Source organism: Chaetodon trifascialis, chromosome 12 (assembly GCF_039877785.1).
Source record: "Chaetodon trifascialis isolate fChaTrf1 chromosome 12, fChaTrf1.hap1, whole genome shotgun sequence".
Lineage (NCBI taxonomy): Eukaryota > Metazoa > Chordata > Actinopteri > Chaetodontiformes > Chaetodontidae > Chaetodon > Chaetodon trifascialis.
Window position 1 is genome coordinate 21,911,177 of NC_092067.1, and position 23,131 is coordinate 21,934,307.

At 40.8% G+C, this 23,131-nt stretch overlaps 5 protein-coding genes across 6 annotated transcripts; 3 read left to right on the forward strand and 2 right to left on the reverse strand.

The window, feature by feature from the left end:
* Positions 1 to 431: 431 nt before the first annotated feature.
* On the reverse strand, positions 432 to 7,109 carry LOC139340244 (putative methyltransferase DDB_G0268948). 2 transcript variants are annotated; one of them, XM_070975984.1, is made up of 7 exons: positions 6,845 to 7,109; positions 6,547 to 6,707; positions 5,166 to 5,382; positions 3,811 to 3,914; positions 3,461 to 3,598; positions 3,190 to 3,324; positions 432 to 2,191 (listed from the first exon to the last, which is right to left on the reverse strand). In XM_070975984.1, the coding sequence occupies exons 1-6, from the start codon at positions 6,953 to 6,955 to the stop codon at positions 3,228 to 3,230; spliced, it is 828 nt and encodes a 275-aa protein (XP_070832085.1). In that variant the 5' UTR covers positions 6,956 to 7,109; the 3' UTR covers positions 432 to 2,191; positions 3,190 to 3,227. The 2 variants fall into 2 exon arrangements, with proteins under 2 accessions (XP_070832085.1, XP_070832084.1); XM_070975983.1 differs by lacking the exon at positions 432 to 2,191 and having other exon boundaries at positions 2,501 to 3,324; positions 6,845 to 7,103.
* Positions 7,110 to 8,454: 1,345 nt separating this feature from the next.
* LOC139340668 (putative methyltransferase DDB_G0268948) lies at positions 8,455 to 10,554 on the reverse strand. The gene is made up of 6 exons (XM_070976579.1): positions 10,444 to 10,554; positions 10,122 to 10,282; positions 9,820 to 10,036; positions 9,036 to 9,136; positions 8,680 to 8,817; positions 8,455 to 8,545 (listed from the first exon to the last, which is right to left on the reverse strand). The coding sequence occupies exons 1-6, from the start codon at positions 10,552 to 10,554 to the stop codon at positions 8,455 to 8,457; spliced, it is 819 nt and encodes a 272-aa protein (XP_070832680.1).
* A 4,095-nt stretch (positions 10,555 to 14,649) lies between these two features.
* Positions 14,650 to 15,618, forward strand: LOC139340669 (olfactory receptor 6N1-like). The gene has a single exon (XM_070976580.1). It carries the CDS (start codon positions 14,650 to 14,652, stop codon positions 15,616 to 15,618), a length of 969 nt encoding a protein of 322 aa, XP_070832681.1.
* A 1,826-nt stretch (positions 15,619 to 17,444) lies between these two features.
* On the forward strand, positions 17,445 to 18,401 carry LOC139340672 (olfactory receptor 6E1-like). The gene has a single exon (XM_070976582.1). The coding sequence runs from the start codon at positions 17,445 to 17,447 to the stop codon at positions 18,399 to 18,401; it is 957 nt and encodes a 318-aa protein (XP_070832683.1).
* Positions 18,402 to 19,637: 1,236 nt separating this feature from the next.
* Positions 19,638 to 20,567, forward strand: LOC139340673 (olfactory receptor 4B13-like). Its single transcript, XM_070976583.1, has one exon. The coding sequence runs from the start codon at positions 19,638 to 19,640 to the stop codon at positions 20,565 to 20,567; it is 930 nt and encodes a 309-aa protein (XP_070832684.1).
* Positions 20,568 to 23,131: the final 2,564 nt, after the last annotated feature.

Genomic DNA, 23,131 nt, shown 5'->3' on the forward strand with positions numbered 1-23,131 from the left:
GACCGTGACTGTGGCTTCAGCAGCAGTGACAGTAGCCCCAGTAGCTCTAATGGTTATCATGTAAAACCAAAGTGTTACACCTGGGGCTTCGCTCTCCCCGCTGGACCACATGACCCTGATGTGAGTGCGGTGTCTACTCAGTTTAAGGGAAAAACTTCTCTGGAACAACATGACTAATGCACGTGTCATAATAATACGAATCCCCTCTGAAAATGCATGTTTGCTGAACTCGTGCTGCGCTGTAGGAATAACCATTAGTTGTTTAGAAAAGCAAGAAGAAAATTAAAGAAACCTTTCTGCAAGCAGCACACATGATCCAAAATGATGGCTGAACAAACACGAGCATAATGCTGCTTTTTAAACTGACTCATGCAAATAACTTGGATACTAAGATCTGAGTTAAACCAGAGTAAATGAACTGCAGCAGTTGTGAGGGGTAAGTTATTTAGTTTATTTCTGGTGAACCAAGCACTATTTGTCTTGTCAGAAAAGCACAACCACTGCTAACACATTCCAGGACTGCAGTGAGATCAATGGCTACTCACATCTGTTTTTCCCTCAGGGTCCCATTACATTAAGTGTAAATGTCCTAGCTGATACTTTGAAACAAACGCAGAGAGTGTGTGTAACTTGATAGCAATAGGATGTGCTAAATAGGCACTGACACAGAACTGAAGTTGGTGGCAAAACTTTGTCATACTGTCCTCAGGAAATCTAATGTGATGTGCTACAAGTAGTAAGAGTCACAAGCTCATAGCTGTCAAACATTTCTGTCAGCAGGTGAGTCATGTACTGTACTCATGTACTGAATCATTAGAGGAATTTTACCTCTCGCTTAAGTAAAATATTGGATTGAAAATTAATACAATATTCAGCTTGTTAATGCAGCAATTGCACAACATGAGCACAATGCACTTTGTTATTCTTTAACTGAATGTTTTAATTTGAAAATATCTTTTGTGGAAGAGGAGCTTTTATTTTCAGATCGTGAGCGCTGCTACACGGAGCACTGTCAGGGAGCAGAGGGAGACATCTGCACAACAGACACACCAAACATGTTTGACAGGACAGCTCGTTTGGTTTGAAGTCCGTCCAACTCGCTCTGCAGCATCTGAGCACAAAGAGAGCGCACTCAGAGTCGGAGTTACTATCTCAGCCTGGCATCACTGACATAAAGTAGATCTTGAACACAACAAGTTCCTCCTTAATCAGTGAAATCCTCCTTTATTTGAATAAGGGAGGAGGAGGAAAGGAGGAGGAAAGAAGTTCTGTTGGATGATTCTTTGTGGCAGACTTCAGGTTGGGTTGGTGCACTGTGTGAGGGAATTTTCTATCACAGGCCTTCTGTACAGTTAGGTGCCCAAAGGTCTCAAGGTTGGACAACACAGAGACCTCAGACAGAGACACAGACAGCAGATAAGAATTCTCTCCCCCTGTTCTTACTATAGAGGCAGCCAAGCTATTGTTTGGTTTTGACTATCCAATAGAATACCACAAATGTAGAAGGTAGGTATAGAATATCCATAATAGGGAATAGTTCAAGGAGTAGAAAGGAAAAATATGTGACATTTGGGGTATTAATACACCCCGTTAGAAGGGACATCTTCAGAATTTGGTGTGACACTGCCTTGGTTCACTTGTGGACATTGTGTTGCTCATCAACTTCTCCTCAATGCATCAAGCCTGCAATAAATACTTCTGCATAAGACATCTGAAGTCTCCTGGTGAACTCCTTCCTTCAGCTCACAAGAACTTCCACCACACACTGCACTGCATGCAGGTCATTAGAAGAATCATGCACATAGCTATAAACATTATGGTCTTTATGACCACACATTCAGTGACACTAATAACTATGCACACTTGCAGTACAAGTGTATGGTCTGTATAATGGCTTTATAGCTGCAGGATCAAATGTGGAAACAGCTTAAGAAAGATTCAAACTGACAACTTTGTGCCTTTGTGCTACAAGGTGCAGACAACACAAACATGCACAACACCTGCACCAGTCATAGTCGGGTTATGGCCTCAGGTCAGGCTACCAGTCGTACAAAAGGACAGAAGGCTTAACATTTTTGCACTGTCAACAGTAAAATGTGTTTGTAACAAATGTCTGCAGGGCGGACTGAGATTCAGAAGCCAAGAAAGAGGCCGGACCTCACAAGTAAGGGCATCTTGGATGTTTCTGTTTCTGAGAGTGTGGAGAAAAGGAGAGAAAAGGAAAAGGAAAGAAAAGGAAAAGGAAAGAAAAGTCAGGATTCTGTCATAGCTACAGATATACCATTTTAGAGAGTGCACATTCGTTCTTCCAGCACACACAGAGTGGGATTAGAGGTTGTGGTCCGTGATAGGGAGCGACAGACAGCGGACCCTGCAGCTTATCCCAACCTCAGCCTGCACAGTACAGTAACTGAAGCACTGAACTGAATATGGTTCACTTTTTAAAGTAGGTGGGAAATAAGACAAATCGATACAGGAAAACATTTTGACTCTCAGAGTGATGATAAGGCAGAAAGAAACTGACTTTATCTCAGCACTACCTTTTGCTTAATATTGTTATGTTGATTACATTTTACTGTATGTGTCAGCAAATATGATATAAATGTTCCAGGCAATATAATATAGTCAAAGGAAGAAGGTGCCAATAATCACTTTTGATCAAATGTCTCCCTCTAGTGGTACTTTGTAAAACAACCTCTCCAAAACATTACAGTTGCACACTTTATTCACTGTGAGTGACTAATTTGTTTGAAAATGACTGATTACACATAACAGACCATTTGTAATATGAGTAGCACCTGGATTTCATGTAGGATTCAGACAAAGATTTTCTGTACATTTTACCAAATCACAAATATGATGCAAACATAAATCTGCACAGTCAGAATCTCCATGCAACATCTGAAGTGTTAAAGAGACAGTTCACAACAGGCTAGCTGTTTCCCCCTGTTTCCAGTCTTTGTGCTAAGCTAAGCTAACTGACAGCTAGCTCCAGCTTCATATTCAACACAATCTTCTCATCTAACTCTAAATATTACTTTTAAATAAGTGGTATTTGTAGGTCCAACAAATACTTCAAGCGTATACGTAAGTAACAATCATCTAACGCACTAACTTGCACTGTGTTGTCACAGAGAACAGTAAATAAAACTCTGGATGGCAGCACAAGTTTCTGTGTCCTCAACTAACATTCACGACTTTGTTGAGACTGTGAGTGCTGGCAGGGGTCAGGCTTCCTGTGGTTTGCAGGCCAGCAGGTAGAAATACTTCACAGCCACCATCACCTCGGTTTCTGCATAGGTCACCCTCATTACGCTCATCAGCCTGGGGACAGAAGCACAGGAGTGTCTCATCGTTCAGTCCGAGGATGCAGTTAGCGAGATGCTGTCCACTGTCAGGTGTGTGTGTGATTCATATGTGTGCATGCTGTACTGCATGCATGCTGTCATTGAGCGTTTACTTTTGACAGATGTCTTGGGAGAGTGTGGCGGCTTTTTGCGGGTCGTCTCTCAGCAGAGCCTGATAGCTGGAGAAAGACTCCACCAACCCCATGTAGCTGGACAGAGGCATGGGCCTTTTCACCCACACACACTCTTGCCTGTAATACATTAAAAACAAACAGTCAATATGTACCTCCTGTATATGTCTCTTTAGACTTAAGTTTCTGCAATGTTGCATTAATTCTTTGATATGATGGCGTGTGCACAGATGAACTGGACAGGGAGGGAGCAGTAAGTCTGTAACAACTGGTATGACCGTTTCCATGCAACAAAAAAAGAAAAATGGCAGATGGTTCACATGTTCACTCACCACTCCTTGTCAGGGTAAGGGATGGATTCATAGGCCTCCCGGTACAGCTCAATGGTGCTGGGTCCGAGGTGGGGGCTGCGGTACGGTTGCAAGGCTGCATAAAACTGATAAATCCAACAGACAGGGAGTCATGGGATTGTTTTTTTTTTCATTATGGTATTAATGGCATGACACAAAGCACCAACCAGGTATGTTTTACTTTCAACATTTTAACAGTAACAATGTTTAAATGCCCAGCTGTGTGGTTTTTTACAATCCATCCAGAACACATGCAACCTAACTGTGTGCCATACAGTGGAGCTAACTGTGCCGCTTTACCTAATAATATCCACTAGATGGCGCTGTTGTTTTTTGTCTGGTCTGGTCAGCAAGTCCACCAGCCTGTGATGTGAGGATGTGTCTGATGATGATGTCTACACCAGCAGAGCTGAAGAAAGGTTCCCCCTTTCCTGTAAATCTTTGTCTGATGGGATTTTGTTATTTGCGATGTTAAAGAATGAAGAGTTTTTTTCAAAAGCAGCATTTTCTTTGTCTTTTCCACTTTTCTGACAAATTTATTGCTATTTTATCTCAGCGTAAAAAAAATAATAAAAACACATTCAGTACCTTTGGTTTAACATCCAATTTACCTTAAAAATACATCTCAATCACAGGCCTGATTGACAGAGGACATTTTGACATGTGGGAGACGATCACAGAACGATGGCTGAATTCCATTTAGCTGCTTCACTTTCAGGACCCTGCTGTCATTGATGCTGAATCACAGTCACACTGTCATGACTTACTGGGAACAGAGCAGAGCCATCGTTTATGTGACAGGTACTGTGCTTTTCCTGCTATTTTAATGTTTATTTTTTAATTTTAAAATGAGGTTGATTTGAATTTAGGCCTTACAGCTCTAAACAAGCACTGTGATAAAGTTGGAGCTGTCACATTACTAAACATCAAGTTTTTATTTCCACCTCTGTCCCTGGTGTTTTAATTATAAGCATGTCTTTCTTTGAAATGGCAGGTCAAAATGAAATGCACAGTTCCTGGAGTCTCTTCAGTGACTCTCCAAAACTGCATGCCAACATGGGACATGTGCACATACCTCTGGGACAGGCCTCTGATCTTACAGTGTATGCAATCAGCTGTGATAGATGTAGCCGTTCTTACATGGAGCACTGCCCAACCAGAACCCAACATCTGCCTTGTCCATGACTATCAGTGGGTCTCTGTTTATTTGATCATGTCTCCTGTCTATGTTCACTTATTATATAGAACTACTCTCACAGGCGGATATCTGTCCCTGTACGTGTGGCTGAGGGTGCGTCTGTGCACATGCTCAATGAGGTGGATATTCATGCAAGCACCTCTTTGCAGACTTGGTTGAGTGTGTGTGAGCAGCAGTCAGGGTGGCTGAGCTCCATGTCAATGGTGTAGTTGAGCAGAGCCATGCAGCCACGGGGCTTCAGGACTCTGTGGGCCTCCTGCAGGAAACGTGGCCGGTCAAACCAGTGGAAGGCAGACATGGCTGTCATCAAGTCCACCGAGCTGTCAGCGAATGGCAGCTCCTCGGCCGGGCACTGTCTGAGGATGGAAATCCAAATCAAACATCTGACCAGTGAGGACCAGCAATAGCCCGTACACGAGCTGACAATGTGCATGATTTTGATCCAGAACACAACTGCTGACAGTATTCAGTACAGTTTGGGAGGTTTTCAGGCACCATCTCTTTAATTCTTGGTCCACTAATTAAATGTGCTGAATAAAATTTCAGTCTAGTGCTTTATTTTGAAATAAAAATGAACTCCTATAAAATGTTTATTATGATAATTAGAATGATGAAATTACAATTTATCATAATGAGTTGAGTTCTAGTAACTTTTTAAAATTATTTAACAAATTACAGCTTCATTTCTACATTTTACACAATTTATTCACACAAGTACTTTTTTCATAATTACTTTTTTATAGTTTTAATATTGAACACTTTGGAGTTCCATATGCAGGAGCTGCATCCACCTGCAGCTTTTCATTTAAAAAGAATAGATCCAATTTACATTAATTTAAGAACTGCACACTGGTCTGTAACTGCACTCCGATTTCCTTATTTAGTTTTTTTGGTATATCTTCCAGGTCACAGTTCACTAACTGGAAATTTGCCTGCCACGTGCTGCTTCTATTAATATTATGCTCTGCAGGAATGATTCACATCCTCATAATGATTCATGTGTGGCAGCAGTATAATCCCCCCAAAAACAGAATGTCAGCATTAATATTAATAAGTAATATGCTAAGTACCATGGGAATTTCTAATTGATTTAGGTTTCATCATGTTTAATGGGCCTAACCAACCCTGTGAGACATGCCAAACATTTTATGACGCTTTCACTGGCCTGTGTTAACAGTGCATTTGTTCCATTGCAAAGGCCTTACTGCATGACCGACTTTCACCAGACAACGGTCACATTGTTCCTGCTTTGGCCAAGATTCAGTTAAGTAGCTTATCAGAATGTCAGTGCTGAACTAATGGTGTGATGTTAATTGCAATGGTGTTTTGAAAAAAGAAAAATAACCTTACCGTGCATTTTATTAGGTGTAATTGATCTTACAGTCTTTAACCAGGGACTTTGAATTAAGGCACAAGAAAAATCATCTAACAGGAAGTTTTCAGAATGCATTCATGTCTTTCACCTTCTGTGTCTCCTGTAAACAGACTCAGTTAAGAAGTAAGACTAACTGATTGCTTACCTGTATGTAATGTTTGGTTCCTTAGCATGCTGCAAAGCCATTTCCACCTGGGCAGGACTGACATCTGTCCCCACAACAGAGGCAAAGTGTTTGGCCAGCAGCACTGTGCCCTGGCCTGAGCCGCAGCCCACGTCCACTGCCAGCTCAAAGGGACGACCTTTCTGACAAAATATTGAAAACCTTCTATGACATTCCTTTGGAATTAGTTCTGCCTCGACCATTGACGGTGACACGCTCAATAATTGATTGTTTAAATTAAATACACAGAGGTAACCCCCATTTTTCCATCTTCACTTACCTGTTTTTCCAGATAGTCAAGGATCTGTTGTATTAGACAATCTGATGGAGAGATCCTATACTTCCAGTAGGAAGAAACATGCTTCTTGCCTTCAAACAGACGGTAAGCCATAGCTGGTGGATGCCTCTCTGAACAGGTGATCAGGCATACGCTCAAAAAGAGAGATTAAGGCAATCTATGGAGTTTTTTGTGCTGGACATGAGGACCTAACTTCCACATTGAGAAGGTAGTACATTCCTTTCAGCCAGCAGTCACACACGCACACAAAAGAGGGAGACAATGGGGTTCCTGGGAATTGGGAGGTCCCATTACTTCCACTGATTCGTGATATGTCTGAAAATGAGGGCCTTTAAAGGGACAGGCCCAAAACTGTTTTCTTTATATGACGTGGCATTTGTTTTCTGTGCATAATCGGTAGAACAGTCCTTTGTTTTCAACGAATCCATGATAATTGTGTTAAATGGAAATCAAGGTCACGCTCAGAGCTTTGTAAGGGTCAGCTTATGGGTCATGTGATGGTATGTGTTTCTGTCAGAACCGATCAGAAGCCCTGGAGGTGATGGTGATGTGGGTGAGGTACACATGGTGTGTGTGGATGGTGAGTGCAGCTCTCCTTTGTCTGAATACACTGGCTGATTTCTTGTGTTGTATAATCTCACACTACTCTTTAACCGAGGGCTGTTTGTTACTTATTGTCAGTGTTGTAGAAATGCGACGGCCTGATCAGGAGGTCAGCAGAACTGAGTTCAGTCTATTTCCTGGTGATAAGGACAATAAACACCAACACGTATCAACAGTGGCTTCACTGCTCAACTGTATGAATAATAAGACGCCACAAGGTAATGGCTTTCACTATGACTCATCATTAGGCAATCTGGCTGAACACAGATACAATGTGACCGTAACAGGAAACAAATGTCTCCTGAACACATAGTCTGCGCCAGATTCTTGTTTAACTGTTGTGATAAAAGTAGAGAGGAGTCCTAACCCTGACCCCAAAATGAATAAATGATGTCACTCAAACAGCAGCAGCTTGCTAATGTTAGTCACCAGGAGCTACTGGTCATGCCAAATAAGGCTGTAGCAACAAAACCTTTGAGTTTATTGGATTGAATGAGTGCATTTTATTGCTAATTACGCAACTTTCACTTGCAGGAGAAAGAATATGTGAGGATGTCCCGTGGTAATACACCAGATAATACACTGGGACTGGAGTATTGCAAACCAAAGCATCTAAGCGCCCCTTCTGTTAAATAAAAAAAACAGTGATGGGCATTTTACATTTCAAAAGAATTTATTTTTTCTAGTTATGTAAGCTCACAGTGTGCATGCAAGGTCACAAGCTGTTCTATTGGGAAACGTTTTGAGGGATAGTTTTACTGCAAAATGATACCTACATTAAGAGCAGAATAATAGAGTAGAGCTTAAATATAAAGTCATGAGTAGACTGACATCTTCCTGATGACAAACAGCATTATTCAGGACTGGCCAAAGTTATTAGTCAGTAGATTTACCTGTTACGCAAGAGAATCACAGGGAAAACAAGAGTTCTACTGAGAAATCATCAATGAGACGCTCCGCGAGTCCCACACCCGATGGCACAATGTTGATTACAGAGGTTTTGATGCCAGGATGCAGTAATATTCCAGTTTCTGCTCTATTTCGGTGTCAGGAGACGTGACTCCCATCTCCTCCAGGAACCTGTGAAGCAGTGCAGTGATTGATTATTCAGCTCAGTGCTGAGCAGAAAAACATTCAGACAGTTAATAGTCACAGAAAGGATGAATGAAAAATAAATAGCACATTATAATAACAGAAATGTGTGTGTAGGTGACCTCTTCTGAGTGTTGAGCAGCAGGTCTTCAGCAGTCTGAGCATCTTTCTTCTTGTAAGCTTGGAACTTGGACCAGGACTCGATGAAACCCACCAGGTTCCTCACAGAGATCGACGACTTGTCCTGAATGCCCTCAACCCTGTTGTATCATTATAGATATATTATTACATACAAACACAATTAAAAGAAATGCTGTAACATAAAAAGGCTCTGAACTAGTTTGTTAATGTCTGCCTCTGACAAACAAAGGTATGACGAGGTGCAAAGATTTTGTATCATCAGCAGAAAATCATGCTGTATTTAGCCATCACACAGGTGTGTTAAGGTTTGGTCAGGTACAGCTTGTGTGTTAATTACCTCTCTTTGTCTGGAAAAGGTATTGCTGAGTAGAGCTCTTGCAGTTTACCTTCACTTACAGCTACTGGACTGGTAGCATATAGCTGCAGCACCTGATGAACCTGAAAGTGAATGCATATTAATGTTTAACTTTTCCATTTAGGCTCTGAGTTTGAATTTCATGTGTCTCACTGTATAGATAATATAAATAACATAAAAAACGAACCAATTAATGGATGAAAATGTGGCATGTGTGGATGATGGATGGAGCATAAGCACTGCAGGGATGGAAAATGAGTGTGTCCACTGTGCTGAGGACACAGAGGAAACCTGGACACGTTCAGACCACTGAGCCAAACTGCGTTCAGGACAAACATCGGTGGAGCACAGCTGATGTTTCATTTGCTTGCTTTGTCATTTTAGATGCTGAATGGAGGTGAAGAGGTGAAGCAGAGAGCTGTATTGAGTTCACAGTGCTGTTGATAAATCAGAGTGTAACATAAGCAGCAGCAGTAATTGCAGTCTGAATGATGCTATTATCATTATTGTTGTGCTGCTCTGTCAGTTATTCATTCATTGCCTCACAAGGATGAGAATGGATTTCTGAGAGCACATTGGAAGTGTGTTAATATAGAATATGAACACTATTAGCACCATACATTACTGCTTAGCTTAGCTTAGCATAAAGAGTGGAGGCAGAGGGAAGCAGCTAGTCTAATGTGCCTTACAAAATCTGTAAAGCATGCAAATTAACATGTATGTTCATGCGACTCCCATGAAAATCGAGGTCTAAGTCTACACCCACCTCTCCGTAGATGTAACTGAGTCTTTCTCCACAGTCCTGGTAGTGATGTCTGGTCTCAGAGTCACTGAAGCTCAGCAGAGCCATGCAACCTCGAGGTTTTAAAACCCGATCGGCCTCTGCGAGAAACCTCGCCTGATCGAACCAGTGGGCTGCTGACGCTGCAGTCAGCAGGTCGACAGAGCCATCTGGAAAAGGAAGCTCCTCTGCCATCCCCTTCCTGCAGGTACAACGGACAGGACACAAATCTAACTAAAAGTAGAGTAATTAGGGCCACACACACAGAGCTACTGACACACTCCTACCTGTATGTGATGTTAGGGTACCCCGGCACGGCTCTGGCCTCCTCCAGTTGATGCTCACTGATGTCGATGCCCACCACTTCCTGGAAGTGTGGTGCCAGTAGCCGGGAATTCTGACCTGTCCCACATCCCAGATCCACAGCCAGCACATGTGGTTTTCCCTTCTAAAGATGTTCACAGATACACAGTGCTTGTGAATATGCAAAATTTTTCCTTCATAAACCCTCGTTTTGTTGATCAAATAAGCACAGTGCCTTGCAAGGGCTCTGTATGTGCTGTGATAGCAGACTGCTGTATATTCAAAGCAGACTTGGCCATGGCATACCTTTTTATCTAGGTACTGAAGAATAATGTTCTTGAGCTCATCTGGAGGCATGTAGCGATACTTTTGGTAGATGGCGGCATGATCCTTGGCCTCAAACAGCCGGTATGTCATGATGGTTTTCTTACTCTTCTCTGTCTGCTGTGCTGCGAATTGTGCGTTCACCGACCTCGACTACAAAACTGTGTTTGTCTTTGTCCTCCTCCGGTCTCCTGTGTTGTTTGCCGTCATTTAGTTTCACTTTCAGCCTTGTTTACCGTTTCATATGTCCTCATATGCTGCATCTCCTGCTCGTGCTGTTCCTTCATTAAAGCAGTTTTCTGCCCGGACGCACATCCTCTGCGCTCTTGTTGACTAAATGTGTGACTCTTCACCTACTGGAGGTAAACAGTTGGCTACAGAGTAAATCAGTAAGCAATCTCAAACATGGGAGAGCAAACATTTACAACCTTAAGGGGGACTGGGGAAGTTGTTTGGAACATACAAGGGTAAACAGGTTGGCAAACAGGTTGGTTCACCAGTTTGTGAACACATGATTGGATAAAGGAGATTACTTCATGGAACACTTGTAAAACCGTTGTCAGTACATAGCTCGTTTGCAGATGTTTACATTTTGTCTTTATGTTTTACACAGAGCTCTAACCTTTACGGAACTGGGGTTATAATACTGTGAAGCAAGAGGGTTTCTGCAAATTGTAGTTAAACAGCTACATATTGACACAATGATGACTTATATTGTGACATTACAATGCAAAACTACACTTCTGCTGGTGTCACAACACACATGACAGTAGATGCACAGTCACAAGTTACACACACATTTCAAATCATGACAAAGCAGACTTTTGCTTTCATGTTTTCATTGCATTACATGACGCAGCTTCTTTGCTTATTTAAGTTCATGCATTTTAGTCTAAATGGTGTTTGGTACGGTGGCCTTGAGCGCTCAACATACTGCAGCTTAAAAAAACACATGCAAATGACAAAACACAAGCAAATCAAGAAAACATCTTGAGCAATTTTACAATATATGTGCAGAATTTAGAAAAAACGTCATTAAGTGCAAAGAGAACTCAATACAGAAATGCTGCAAGACGCGCAGATGAAAATGGAACGTAAGTTGACACACGTGAAAATTTTCTTAATTTGATTGTGTTTGGTTGATTTGCATGTGTTTTCCACACTGTGTTGACCTCTCAAGGCCACCGTAATTCAGGCTTAAGCACCAGTTTAAGTCGGGTGTCATAGCTGCAGTCACACACAAAATCTCGTTGCACTCTCCTAAACCTTTCCAAAGCACTGGCTGAACCCAGCTTTGGCTCCACTTGTGTCTTTGTTAAAGTTTGTTGTTCTTGACCATTTACTAATCTGAAAAACTTCTTTGTTTTGGTTTGGTTACCGCGGACGGCTCTCCACGGTAGCAACGTGTGTTTAATTGCTCTCGAGGGACAGTGGAGATAATGACCTGTTGACCATTTCCATGACTGTTCTACATTAATGACCTTTGAAAAGTATTGCGTACTCCGTGCCATCCCATGGGATCTCATTAGTCTTGACATCATCAAACACTGCATCATCAAGCATTGAGCTGAACCCATTTTTATCACATCCATGTCTTTTGATATTTCTTTTCTTTCCTCTTGCATGCAGTAACACTATTCCCCAGCTTGTGCTAAAACACCTGATGAGGAAACACTGGGGATGTCATGGCATGGTGGGCATTAAAGGCGGCTGAGGGACTAATAAAAGTCACTACAGTATCCTTACATCACGTGTGTGTGTGTGTGTGTGTGTGTGTGTGTGTGTGTGTGTGTGACCAGCTGAAAAGTGTTGTGGTCTTTAAGATAAGCAAAAGATTGCATCACATGTGTTTTTCCTCTGATCCCTCTGAGTAACTGATTGATACACAGGGGTGTACAGAGGTCACTGTCAGACACTTTCATGAGCTTGCACCAACACCTTGTTTATGAGGTCCACAGGTTTAAACGATTGTTTGATAATCGATCATCATTTATATGTGAAACTTCAGATTCAGTTGATCAGATTTTGTTTGTTTTCTGAATATTTGTTCATGCCCATGAGCATGTTTGTGTTATTAGATGAACAAACCAGTGCACATTTACAAGTACTGAAGAAATTATGTTGAGACGGTTTGCCGAAGTAAGAATCTTTTAAAATCAGCATTTGTTTTTGAGCATTTGAAGCCTGTCAATATCAGACAGCGTGTCGTGCTTTTGTTTCCTCAACACATTTGCTTGCTCACTAATCCTGCTGTGAGTCTGGTTACACTCTACTGACTTCTGGCAATAGTCTATATTTTTCTTACTGTCAACAAATATAGAGACTCTTTTCCTCTGTGCCGCAGTTTTATTGTTGCCCAGAACTACATCGAGTAGTAGTAACCCTAACCCTAACCCTAACCCTAACCCTAACCCAATGAACATGGACACTGCATTTTATTTTGAGTCAATTATACATACGCCAGCCTGCTGCTGAATAAACTCACCTTTGCACCACACATCTCAGCCCTCTCTGAGTATTTCAGCCATTGTCGAGTGCGGCGACTAAGAGCTCGTCCGTCCTCCAAGAAGAACAGCAGCATCAATCATTTCACCGAGTCGCCATAAACAGCATATGTTTACGTTCAAGTGACAAAGCTTTCTAGCCACTGTAGGATTTATGACGGTACTGAAGAGGAAGTGAGGAAGTGAGGTTGCAGGCACTCACATGAAAGATTTTCTGAAATAAAGTTTACTGAAGGTCAACAGTGAGTCTGAGCCGGGTCATGTGTGCAGGTCGCTCTGGTTCAGTGTCCTCTTACCTCCTTCATTCCATCTCATTGATTCAGACTCTCTGACTTAACATAATAAATCAAGTTCATCTCATTTACATGTGTATCAAAGTCTCCCCTAGCTGAGCATATTCTTACTTCCAACTCGTCCCATAAGGACACTTGGTTAAGACCCCTCGGCATCTTGGTGTCCCTGTAGCATCATTTTCCTAAGTGAAATAAAAGAATAATAATAAAAAAAAGAAACAGACAAATTAAAGACCAAAGAGATTCTTCATCCTGAGGGGGGCACGAATGTGTGTGCCAAATTTCATGGCTGTCCATCCATTTAACTACATAGCTTTTGAGAAATTTCACTCAAGACAACAAACGTCAACCTCATGGTGGCGCTAGAATAAAGAATCATCATGGGCGCAAAGGACATCTGTACCAAACATTGTCTTGATCAGACTTACACTGATAACACCCATAAACCACCACAAAGCAGTATTTGGAACTGAAACATCAACTTTTCCACATGCTCTCATTGCATTATTTCATTTATTTTATGTTTTTGCTGTTGTCGCCTACTTTTCGTTTGTTTTTGTTTTTTTTCCTACAGCTGCTTGTTCTCTTCTTTTTGTCGATTACATCACTTTTGTATTTGCTTGTATTGAGGTGAGATTCCTTCTATAAGCCTCTGGAGGTTATTTTTTTACTGTTGCTGTGAATAGTTTTAATCCAGGATTTTGGTCTTCAACTAGCTTGTGCTTGTCATTGTGTTTGGGACAAAATTCAGACTTGTGGTTGGGACTATTGACCAGACTTCATTTTAATCTCACTTGCAGTCAGTAAGTGATATCACCTTTGGCCTGATGTAGAGATTTTAACCGCCACTGCCAGACAGTTTGTTGGATGTGTACATAAGCTCAAATGTTATTTATTTTCTGAGTAATTCTAATGAGGAGCGGCAAACATTTTTGGCTCCTCACATCAAAGCCATGTACATGTCATGGCAAAGGGAAAATCTTGGGGATGCATTTCCTGTCCTCAACCCCCCATGGGAGTGATGACTGCTGTGACATAATTGAGTGGGACCATGTAAGAGGCTCTCAGCTTCTCCTTCTCGTTTACCTGCGAAGGGTCACACCACACAGACACTGAGCCACACTGAGGATTGGTGAAAACCTCTGGATTTAAACAGTAACAGTGGATGCTGTTGATTGCTGATGACTTAGATGTGTTTCTTACTTTCTCATAATCCTTTTGCATCATTGATGACTTTGCAAATCTCTCTTCTCCTCGGTTAATGTCGAAACCAAAGCATGACTGAACAGGTAAAACGGAGTTGCAGGTGAGTCGTAACTGCTGACAGGATCCTGTCAAATTTTCTTTCTTTGACAGCTGGATCAAACAATCTGTGATACTGACTGTGATAAATGGAAAATGGTACTCATCCCCTGTATTTTAACCTAACGATGTTTGTGAACATTGGAAACTACGTCTACCCTGCAGCTGTCTTGTGTTTCCTGTTGTATGCTTTTATCATCTCGGCTAATCTTGTCATAATCGTGGTAATAGCACGAGAGAAGGTTTTACACAAGCCCATGTATATTTTTATTCTGTGTCTTTCTGTCAACTCTCTGTACGGCTCTACTGGCTTCTTTTTCAGATTTCTGAGAGACCTTCTTTCTGACACTCATTTGATCTTACGATCAGCTTGTTTCGCTCAGATCTATGTCATTTACACCTATGCATCCTATGAGCTCACCCTTCTGGGCATCATGGCATATGATCGGTATGTTGCTGTATGTCAGCCTTTACATTACCACAGCAAAGTAACCTCCACGTTGGTCTGTAAGTTGGTCAGCTTAGCATGTATCTATCCAGCCTTTTCTGTTGCATCTTGTGTTTATTTGTCTTCCAGACTTCCATTATGTGGCAATAAGATACCAAAGGTATTCTGTGCAAACTGGCCTGTTGTAAAGCTGTCATGTGTCAGTACTGCAATTAATAATATTGTTGGCATGATTGTGTCCACAACCACAGTCTTTCTGCCCCTTGCTTTTGTGCTGTATACATATACACGAATTTTCCTTGTCTGTAGGAAACGCTCGTCAGAGTTCAAGGGCAAAGTCATACAAAGCTGTCTGCCGCACATCATTACATTTCTCAACTATTCCATCACTGTGTTTTGTGACGTTGCTCTCAGCAGAATCGATCTTGAAAATCTGAATCCATTTGTAGCTGTAATTCTATCACTCGAGTTTGTTGTGATTCCTCCCATTGTGAATCCTCTCGTGTATGGCCTGAAGTTACCAGAAATTAGAAAATTCATCTTAAGAATGTTAACATCCTCAAAGCTTAAGACAGTGAATCATAGAAATAAGGGCTGTTTCAACAAGTAAGTGGTCTTAACAACAACAAACCATGACTTGTTTAAATCTGTAATTGAACTACACATGTAAGAATTTGATTTAACATTAATGTGAATTGTTCTGTTGATGAATTTCAAAAGTCCTAATAACAAATAAAAAGCTTGAATATTTGTGGTGTTTATGAAACAGAGGAGTCACTGAGGAAATGTGAAATGTGGATATTAGACCCTGTGAAATAAAAAGTGCTGTAATTACATGCAGATGATCTGAAATAAACCATGCAATTGTGAAAAGAAACAGGATGAAATAGAATTTCAAAATAATGAGCTTCAAGAGTTTTAAAAATGTTTTGGATAATCTCACAAGTCGATGATTATATTGTATATTTCTTGAGGTATATTTAGATATTCAATACTGAACATTTTGGGTCTCCATATTTTTCCTTCTGTAAGTTTTGCATCAGTACACTGTGCCACTTTGCATACAAGTAATAATTTAAAGGGATTGGTACAAAGTGAGCAGGTGTAAATAAAATATAAATTACATTAAATATTCAGAGCTATGTATTTTTAATGATAGTATTAATCCCTCATTTATTTATAATTGTGCTGATGCCACACAAATTATCTTCAATCTAATCTTTTTGATCACAGTTATTAGCTTAGCCACGTACCTGAAACTGACCAGTTTTTTTTCTATATGTAACTTCCATCAGCAAAACTTTTAAGACTTGGTTTCCAAATGTATTTGGGTCTGCGGGTCTTCAGCCATTCTCTTCACCCACTCATCATCATCAGTGTCTCCACTCCATCAAGGGGGTATCCTATAATACTCAAGGCTTCACAGCCCCTTTGAAATATGATGATGTCACAGTGAGGTCTGATCGCTTCAGATTTTTCGTCTTTATTGGGCACATTTCAATAAAATATTTGTTAACTCTTAATGAAGTCTCTCCTGACTGAAACTGAAGAAGAGATACAAACAGAATTGGGGTTCTGTGAGTTGATGTCCAGTTCGGCCATCACTCCAGTCTTTTCCCAATTATGTTGGGATGAAAAACTGCCGGATGGATTATTGTAGAGGCAACGTTTTCTCAGTGAAGTGCAACAATTATGCAACAGCTGCAGCAATACCACAGTCTGGGGTTCTCATCCTGAGTCAAAAACGCTTTCGTTCGGGTTGGGAAATATTCAGATTTCCACTGAGTGTTAAAAAGCAGGTCGTGTTTCAAGTCACAGCAGATTTTTTGTGTACTAAACCAGACTGCAGTCTTAGCTTAACCTTAACCAAGTGCGGGCATACAGATAAAAAAGGCTTAATTATGCTGCAGTATAAGTGGATATTATTGCAAGATCAAATATTTGAGTAAGAAAAAAACAAAATTATGAATACATTCAGTGTCAGTAAAATCAGGAATTCACAGGACCACAGTTTCATTTTGTCACCTTATTAAAATAATTGCCAAAAGTCATTTTTTGACAAAAATATTTTTTTTACTTAATCGATTCCTTATGATGCTGCCCACCTCCGGTTAGTTTTCTGAAAAACTTCAAAAAATGACTTAGGCGATACTTTTAATAAGGTGGCGATTTGCAGTTCGAGTTGTTTCCAGCTGAAAGTCCAGGCTAGCACGTTTGTTGATTCTGCGGTCCCATCTGAAATAGCTTCAGCATGCCATTGATTGGTCCGTTCGAATCCCAAGGCTCTGCTTCCGTTTTCAGAAAAGGATTGATTGTGGGGACGTGAGGAGCGGGCACAGGGCAGAGGATGTGCAGCTCTCAGGTGTTACTTTGGGAGCTGGTGTCTTGTGTAATTGTAAGTGGCTGTCCTTATGTTTTCAGACAGAAAGTTTCCAGATGATGGAAAATGCTTCTGCTGTCATACTGTTTACTCTTTCAGGTTTGAATTTTACTTCAGAACAAAGAATTGTCCTCTTCTTGCTAACATTATTGTGGTACTTAATTATTCTTCTTGGAAATCTTTTTCTTATTTTTATCATTGTTATGGATAGAACCCTACATGAGCCTATGTATATCTTCTTGTGTAATCTATGCATCAGTGCCCTGTATGGAACTGCCGGTTTTTACCCCAAATTCCTTCTGGATCTGCTGTCGTCTCATGTCATTTCTTATGCTGGATGCATGCTGCAGGGTTTTGTGATACACTCATCAACCTGCAGTGATTTTTCCATCTTAGCTCTGATGGCGTATGACAGGTATGTGACTATATGCAAACCTCTTGTTTATCATTCATTTATGACTAAACGGAGAGTCTCCATCTTTGTGCTTTTCTCCTGGATTTTACCTCTTTATTGTATGTTTATGAACACAGCAACATTATTAGGTGTGAGGCTATGTGGCTCCCACATAAACAGGGTCTACTGTGTTAACTGGATGATCGTCACTCTTGCTTGCTCACCACCTAAAGTAAATTCTGCAGTTGGATATTTTAATATCTTGTTTTATTTTGGACACTTTGTATTTATCATTTGGTCTTACATATACCTGATCAGAACGTGCATATCATCCAAAGAGGACCGGGCAAAGTTCATGCAGACATGCTTGCCACATTTGATTTCTCTAATCACTTTTACAATAACTGTGCTTTTAGATTTATTGTACATGCGATTTGGGCCACTTGGTTTATCTCGAGACTTATATAATTTCATGGCAATAGATTTTCTGCTTATACCCCCGATTGTGAATCCACTTATATATGGATTCAAGCTCACCAAAGTCCGAAACAAAATCTTGAAGGTAATTTATATTAAAAAGTTTCATGAGTGTTCATATAAGAGGCGAGCTCAGACATAAACACGGGACAATAAGTCAGTGCGTTGTTTGAATTTAAAAATGGAAATGTGATGGAAGGAATATTTATTCATTATTGTTATTTGAAAGAGCTGATGAAGGAGACTGTTTATGCAGGATATCACAGGGACTCCTCATTTTGGCACTGAAAGTGTCTCACATATTTACCTGCATAAACAGTTGTTTGTTCATTGCAAATGTTCTCTCACTCTGTGTTCACTCTGCGTCGAGGGCACCCTCCATCTGATGCTTAGAAAAGCTTGTAACTGATTCCTGATTATGAATTGTTACTTACTTGACTGTAACACGCATGCACCTTACACTGCTGACGACTGCATACAATCCAATAAAGTACATTAAAACAAAAACGCTGTCTGCAATTATTTTCAAAATCCAAATCACAAAGAAGCTGTTAAACATGGATATGATATAAAAACAGAGTGCAATCAATTGAAAACAAACTGGTCGAAAAAGTGTTCCTGAGTCCATGTAGTAATCTACTTTATCCAATCACGTGTTCACAAAGTGGTGAACCTCGCTCATGTCGCTGCATCAAATTCATCTCATCAAATTCAAACATACAGTTGTGGCAGAATGGAGGTCTGATGCTTGGAGGCTGAGCACTCCTCAGCAGGTAAAGGCTGTAATGCAAGGCTTTGTTGTTTAAATTTGTTGTGTAAATTGTGAGCAAATGAGACAAACTGGACTAAAGGCACCTTTAGGAGGTATTTTGGTGAGACTTAAAAAAAAAAGAAAAAAAAAAAGGAATAATTAATTCTATTTCAGCAGCCATCTGAACTTGGGATCAACTTTAGATCATTTTATGTAACACCCATAAACATAAAAACTTTTACAAAATGAGTGTAAAGCCTGTCATGGCACTATTAGATGCTCAGAACAAGGTGATGCTCACAGTGTTTTCAGCATTCCTGTAAACAGAACTTCAACAATCAGTGATTTTCATAGTTTAGGTTGACCAGAGGACGACAGCACTTGTATGCCACATCTATACTTCTATTATCTTCTACAATATTGAATTGTTTTTTTATGTTTACATATCACAGCGAGCTGATGCTTGAAGTTGAAAGCTCTTCCACACAGTTGATTGGCTACTTTGAATTCCCAGCTCGTGTGCTGCTGCGTTCAGCCAAGATATTAATAACAGTGAGACGAGGGAACAGAGACTGTAGGATGGGGGGTACTAACACAGGGAAAAAAATACAAGGTTTTCGCACCACAATGGATAATGTGTCTGTAGTAACAATGTTTTTTCTCTCAGGTTTAAATGAAACAGGAAACCTTCGAGTTGCTCTCTTTTTTCTCACTTTAATGTTTTACTCTTTGATTTTGCTGGTAAATATTTCTCTTGTTGCGATCATCATCTTGGATAAAACCCTCCACGAGCCAATGTATATTCTGCTGTGCACTTTTTGCATGAATGGACTTTATGGGACAACAGGTTTCTACCCCAAGTTTCTCTGGGATCTGCTTTCTCCTGTTCATGTCATCTCTTATTCTGGATGCCTCATTCAGGCTCTGGTCATGTACTCGTTTGCCTGCAGTGATCTGTCTATTCTAGCAGTCATGGCCTATGACAGATATGTGGCTATATGTCAGCCACTGCAGTACCACTCTATCATGTCAAAGCAAAGGCTCATGAAGTTAGTGTGTTTCTCTTGGATGACACCTTTTTGCATTATAGCCACAAACATTTTCCTAACATCTAGATTAAAGTTATGCAGCCCATATATTGCCAGGCTTTTCTGTGTGAACTGGATTATTGTTAAACTTGCTTGTTTCCCAGCTGAAACTACTGTTAATGGAGTTGTTGCATATTTAACAATAATAATTTACGTCTTTCATAGTTTTTTTATAATTTGGTCCTACATGTATGTCATTAAAACATGTGTGGATTCTATAGAAAACAGGATGAAATTCATGCAAACGTGTGTGCCACATTTGACCTGCTTACTCATTTTTCTTGTGACTATACTTTTTGATGTGATTAATATGCGATTTGGTTCAAAAGATTTACCTCAAACTGTTCAAAACTTTGTCGCAATGGAATTTCTTGTCATACCTCCCATTATGAATCCTCTCATTTATGGTTTCAAACTGACCAAAATTCGGAACAGAATTCTGGGTGTTATTGCTTTTAAAACCAACTAACTCTAACTTGTCTTATTAAGGAATAATATTCATTAAGTACAATTATGTATATTAAGGAATCCACTTCCTTTCAATATGCTCTGTGAAAGCAAATGTAATACCCTAAGACCCAAGAATTGAGGTTTTTGCATTTAGCAAATGTGATCTTAATTTTGTTATTAAATTATTATTATATTGAAACATGCATTTATGTGCATGTCATCATATCATATCTTTCCTCAAGATTTAGGGAATCATGTTTCTTTTTCATTTTTTGCATGTTTGCATGCCCTCATTATCAACATTAAGCCAGTGATTTAATCAATTGTACAGAGATTAATATTGTTGAATATTTGTGTGTATATAATGTAGAATAATAATTCACAGTGTGGTGCACTGTGTGTGTTCATATCAGTGCCTTCTTGTGTTCAGGAATAAAATAAATGTAAAAAAGTATATCATCATGCTTTTTGCAGCACATCGGTCATTGACCTGCTTGTGATTTGCTACGCAAGTGATTAAACACAAAGACATAAAGAAAAGCTGGGTGACTGATGCAAAGGTTTCCAAAGTCTTCTGAGAGCATTTTCCCTTTAAAATAACAAATGACCACCGAACCTGTCGAAGTCAGACCCAGATAAACAGGAAATGTAAAACCAAAAACATAAAATTAACTGCTGAACTAACAAAGCAAATCATGGCTGAGATGGGTATCATTTCCAGTGGATATCATGGCACGAACCTGATTATCTGTTCTTGTTCACAGGGTGAGTCTTTTACTCCTCCTGTTTTTACTGTGAAGGTCACAGTAGCACACAAGATAGTGCATATCAGCTACTGTCCAGTTATAGCTGAAAAACAACTGTTCAGCTTTGGATTTCTATGCTAATGCTATGTGCATGTAGCCCTGGTCAGAGCGATAATCCACATTTAAAGAGTACAGAGGGTGAATGGAAAAACACGTAATATATGTTGCAAACATCCAGATCCAAGCAGCAAATCATCAGTTTTAAACGAGCTAATGAAGCTAACAATAATTAGCTCGCTATTTACAATAGGTTCTTTGCAGTCATGTGACGTTAACGTTGTGGAAGGCAGGAAGTGAAAGCTGCGATGAACTAGATGGAGGAATGTTTGTCTGTGTGCATTGAGATGAAATTACAGCTTTACGAATAACAATGTTTGGTACTCCATAAACGTTCCTCACTGTTTCTCATTTTGATCATTTTGGACAACTATAAATGACATAAAACATTGGCATTTTGAGTATGTGTCAGTGTTTCCTGTGGAGAAAATCACTTCCTGTGTCAGGGTCTGTGTTTTTTGTGGGTGTTTTTTGGTTTTTGTACTTCTGATCTTCTCTCCCCCTTCCCCCTCCCTCTTGTGGTTTTCTCACTGCAGATGCAACAGGTGACGGGGCTGGCCAATCTCTGCCTTCGCTGGTCTTCAGATGAGGCACACCTGTGTCTCATCCTCGTTAATCATCTCTCCATAAAACACTGGTCATCCCTCCACCTTGTCGCCAGATTATTTCCAGTAAGCTCACCTACATCTCATCATGGTTCTCTTGGTTTCTGTCTCCTGTGGACCGCTGCCTCCTGTTCTTGTTTCTTCGCCCGTCATGCCGAGGACAGCCGACTCCCATCTCCTCCGCCGTTGTTTTTTGAGAGCTGGATTGTTTGTGTTACGCCTTAGCCAGCGGTATTTTCTGTTGTATATTAAAGACTGTGAGAACTGTCTGACTCCGCTACTGTTGGTCCAAATTGACATACTGTAACATCCTGCCCCCCAACTGCAGTTTCTGCCACAACAAAAGAGTGATGTGACGTCTGACTCTTCCTATCAGACCAGTTCCGGTTCCGGTTGCTTTCCTGTTGCGGTAGGAAAAACAAACCTGAGTAAAACAAGTGAAAACACGCATTAAAACTCTGTTGAGAGTGCTCGCTTTGGCTTTCTAACTCAGTGAATCTGTAACTGAACAAAGGTGGAAGCTGGGTGGAGATATTATTAGGGAGGACGCAGCGATTGCGTTTTAATAGCCGTGCCCGCATTTAGCAGTTGCCATGGCTCCACTTACCTCGCCAAAATCCAGGAAGCTGAGAGACACCTGGACACTATCGTCTTTGGCCCTGCACAAGTCTCTGCCACCGGTAAGGAGCTTGAGGCCACGGCTCCCTGCTCGGCTGATGCTTCCACTACTCTGGCTACTGACTCCACGCAGCGCGCTACTGTGACCCCGGCCACGGGTTCCATTTCACCTGCTGCTGCTTCTGCTCTGGCCATTGCTACTGCTGCCTTGGTACTCGGCCCTACGCAGACCACTGCTACTGCCCTGGCCACTGGTCCCGCTCCACCTGCCTGTCAGGCTCCACCTGCCTTTCCTGAGGACTCCTGGTTCCAGCTTGGGGCTAAACCCAAGGTCCCAGTCAGCTCCACTCCTTCGCACCTGGACACCTATGTGGTTGTTGGCGATTGCAAAAGGAGGGAGAGGCTATCACTTCGCACTCCCACAACCTGTGACATCCAGCTACAAAATCGCTATGACATCCTGGACTCACATGAATTTCCTCTGCTGGCTGGGAACC